The 1,446-nt window shown below is 47.4% G+C and overlaps 1 protein-coding gene across 1 annotated transcript in view; it reads right to left on the reverse strand.

Moving 5' to 3' along the window:
• LOC113213287 (probable cytochrome P450 6a13) overlaps window positions 1–1,325 on the reverse strand; it is a gene marked incomplete at its 5' end in the record, with an annotated part of 14,579 nt that extends 13,254 nt beyond the window's left edge. Inside the window, 2 exon segments of the mRNA XM_052265249.1 lie at window positions 58–280; window positions 1,089–1,325. Of these exon segments, the coding sequence (XP_052121209.1) occupies window positions 58–280; window positions 1,089–1,325 (460 nt within the window).
• Between the last annotated feature and the right edge of the window lie 121 nt (window positions 1,326–1,446).

Raw genomic sequence — 1,446 nt, forward strand, 5'->3', positions numbered from 1 at the left:
GAAAAAAGTTTCCTATTTCTTCCGGAAAGGTTTCCGTCACGTCAGACTTACCCCGACGGAAGGGTCTAGAATGAGCGCAGGGATGCGGCGGAACTCGGACTTGGGGTTGGCCAGCGTGTTGGCCTCGATGCCGAAGGCCACCGAGGTGATGATGTCCGTGCCTAAGCACGCCAGCAGCTCCTTGATTTCGATGACGGTCCGGCCGCCGCCCGCCCGCACCTCGGAGGCGATGTGCTCGCGCAGCTGGTCGCCGCACCTCTTGAACGTCGTGAACATGAACCTGTGTCCGAGAGGAGGGGGCAAAAGAAAGTCCAAACGTCACACACTAGAAGAGAGGGAGCCAAGCGCGAGAGGGTACCTCGAGCCTAAGGTTGAAAATTACCGAAAATTTCCCGACAATTTCCGAAAAAGTTCCGAAAGAGTTCCGAAAGATTTCCAAAAATTTCCGGAGTCAATAAAAATTTTCTTATTTTTCCGGATATTTTCTGAAAACTTTCCAGGCTTCCAACCCTACTCGAGCCCCAAGTTCACTATGTTCTCTTCCGCAACAGTGAACTTCAAAAAGAAATAAGTTGCACAATAAATGCAATTCTAGCGTCAAGTGTTTCTGAAGTGCGGGAGCATATTTATACGCTTTCTCGAGAGGCTTGTGTGCGAGTATTATTATTGGCGGGGTCAGTACGGATTCTACTGATAACAGAGAGTGATGAGTTAGGAAGTCTTGATGCGATAAGACAGCCGCACACGTTTGGCAAAGCCGATGAGGAAAGTAAAGTTGTCTTGTTCACAGCGAAAATAACAATGGCGATAGTATAGAAAGTTGATAACGTAATACTGATATTGTAATGATGATAATGACGACAATGGGTCATACAATACAGTACCTCTTGAGATTTGAATGCCGGAAAAATAACAGGAACAGTTGTGGAGAAAACGAAAGAAACAGGGGGAAAAACCAAATCTTTTAGAAAAGCCCACTAATTTTGTCGTTTTGTTTTTCAAATTTTCACTGAAAATTGTCCGGAACAAAAAGTATTTTTCCGGAAAAGTTGAACTTATCCTGAAAATTCAAATCTCTAAGTAAGCACCTCAACTTCCCGGTGGTGAAGGTGGGGCTGAGCTTGACGCGGAGGGTCCTCCAGGGCTGGCCGGAGAGCAGGAAGAGCTGGCCCGAGATCATGTCGTTGTCCGGGTCCGAGTACATGGCGCGGCCGTTGAAGTCCTGGAACTCCCTGATGAGCACCTCGCGGATGATCTCCAGGTCGTGGATGTGCAGCAGCGGCGTGCCAACGAAGTGCGTCCCGACGTAGCGCTGGTCCCGGTACCTGATCAAGCAGTCCAATTGTTAAACGGTCTGAAATTTTTCCCGGCAACTTTTCAGGACTTCCAACCCTAAACTTTCTCAGAAAAAAATGGAAAAAATTGAAATGTTTCTAAAAGTTAGAC

The sequence above is a fragment of the Frankliniella occidentalis genome, unplaced genomic scaffold (assembly GCF_000697945.3).
Source record: "Frankliniella occidentalis isolate FOCC.00 unplaced genomic scaffold, Focc_3.1 Scaffold25, whole genome shotgun sequence".
In the NCBI taxonomy this organism is placed as follows: Eukaryota; Metazoa; Arthropoda; class Insecta; order Thysanoptera; family Thripidae; genus Frankliniella; species Frankliniella occidentalis.